The 1,580-nt window shown below is 62.8% G+C and overlaps 1 protein-coding gene across 1 annotated transcript; it reads right to left on the bottom strand.

Moving 5' to 3' along the window:
- Positions 1-31: 31 nt before the first annotated feature.
- On the bottom strand, positions 32-1,562 carry CDC6 (cell division cycle 6; the record flags this gene model as incomplete). Its single annotated transcript, XM_009081164.1, is given in 6 exon segments — positions 32-171; positions 285-391; positions 518-606; positions 609-704; positions 772-944; positions 1,355-1,562. Coding segments are annotated over 6 exon segments (813 nt in total), but the record flags the coding sequence as incomplete, so codon positions are not given.
- Positions 1,563-1,580: the final 18 nt, after the last annotated feature.

The raw sequence follows: 1,580 nt of genomic DNA, 5'->3' as shown, positions 1-1,580 counted from the left end.
GTGTCCCCCCATGTCCCTCCTGTGTCCCCACCTGCCCCAGCCGCTCCTGCAGGATGCAGGTGAGCTGCTCCTTGGTGTAGGGGGCAAAGTGCAGCAGGCAGGGTCTGCTGGCCAGGTGTGCTCCCAGCCTGGCCAGGCTCCGGTCTGTCAGGTCCAGCGCGTTGGCCAACCCTGTGGGGTGAGGAGAGGAGGAGGATGAGGGCTGTGCCCTGAGGAAGGCAGGAGGGATGTGCAAATGCAACCCTCATCTGCCCCCCAAAACAGGGAGAGTGTCCTGCACTCACCTATGAGGACAAGCCTGGAGTTGGGCAGTTGTGGCCACTCAAAGAGGGTGTAGAGCACGTCCTGGCCTTTGCTCTCCAGCTGGTCCAGCTCATCCAGCACCAGGAGGCTGTGGGGAGAGCCCAGATCAGCCCCCACAGCCCATCACAGCACCCCAAGGAGGGATTGCTGCTGCCAGGGCACCTCTGCCAGCATCCAGGGGGGACCCCACACACCCCCAGGACAGGATACTCACACCATGGGCCCCTTGGCCGTCAGATGCTTCTCCAGCCTGCGCACGCTCTCCATGCCAGTGGCCATAGGCCTGCCCCGGGGCCTTTTTTTTGCAGCCCCAGGTGCTGTGCCACGGCAGGGAAGATGCCCTGAGGACTGCCCAGTGCCATGCAGTTCAGCACCACCGTCCTGCTCCCGGCCAGCTCATCCTATGGGAATGGGAATGTTAGCCCTGCTGCCCCCAGCACAGCCCCCCAGGCCCCCAGGCTGTGGCACTCGCCTTGCAGTCTCGGTCCCAGGGGCTCCGGACACGTAGAGGCTGCCGGGACGGCGCCCGAGGACGTGATCCCGCAGAAACTGCCGGAGGAATCCTGTCTCCCTCTCCCTGCCCTGCAGGCGCTCGGGCACAGCAGCGTGCAGCACCTGCTTGGCCTGCTGGTAGCAGGTACCTGCACGGGGAGGGAGAGGGCTCAGGGGTGCTGCCAGGATCCCATCCCAATCCCCATCTCTGACCCTAAACCTATCCCAACTCCATCCCCATCCCCAACACTTTCCCCATCCCTATCTGTTCCACTATCTTCATCTTCATATCCCCATCCCTGGCTCCATCCCTATCCCAGCCTCAACCCCATCCCTATCCTCATCCCCAACCCCAGTTCCATCCCCAACCCTAACCCTATCTGTTCCTCCATCTCATCCCCATCCCTATCCCTTCCCCCATCCTTACCCTCATCTCTGTATCCCCATCCCTATCCCAACCCCATCCACAATCCTGTCCATTCCCCCATCTACTTATCCTCATCTCCACATCCCCATCCCTGGCTCTATCCCCATCCATTCCCCCATCCCCATCCCACACTCACTTTCCTGCAAGCCCAGCTGGGTACGCACACGCTGCTTCGAGATTCTGGCCCCCCACGCCGCGGGGTCAGCCCTGAGCTCTTGGGGGTCTCAGGGGAGCCTGGGGTGTCCCCGAAGAGCAGGCGGCGGCCTTGGTTCTCCTTACTGCGCTTGACCGGGGAGCAGGGCAGGGAGTGGGGGACGTTGCAGAGGTTGTCATCACCTGTGGAAGTGACAGGTTGGAG

This window comes from Acanthisitta chloris, unplaced genomic scaffold, assembly GCF_000695815.1.
Source record: "Acanthisitta chloris isolate BGI_N310 unplaced genomic scaffold, ASM69581v1 scaffold15388, whole genome shotgun sequence".
Classification (NCBI taxonomy): domain Eukaryota; kingdom Metazoa; phylum Chordata; class Aves; order Passeriformes; family Acanthisittidae; genus Acanthisitta; species Acanthisitta chloris.
Note: the sequence above shows the minus strand (reverse complement) of the source record. Positions and strands in the feature narration are given on the sequence as shown.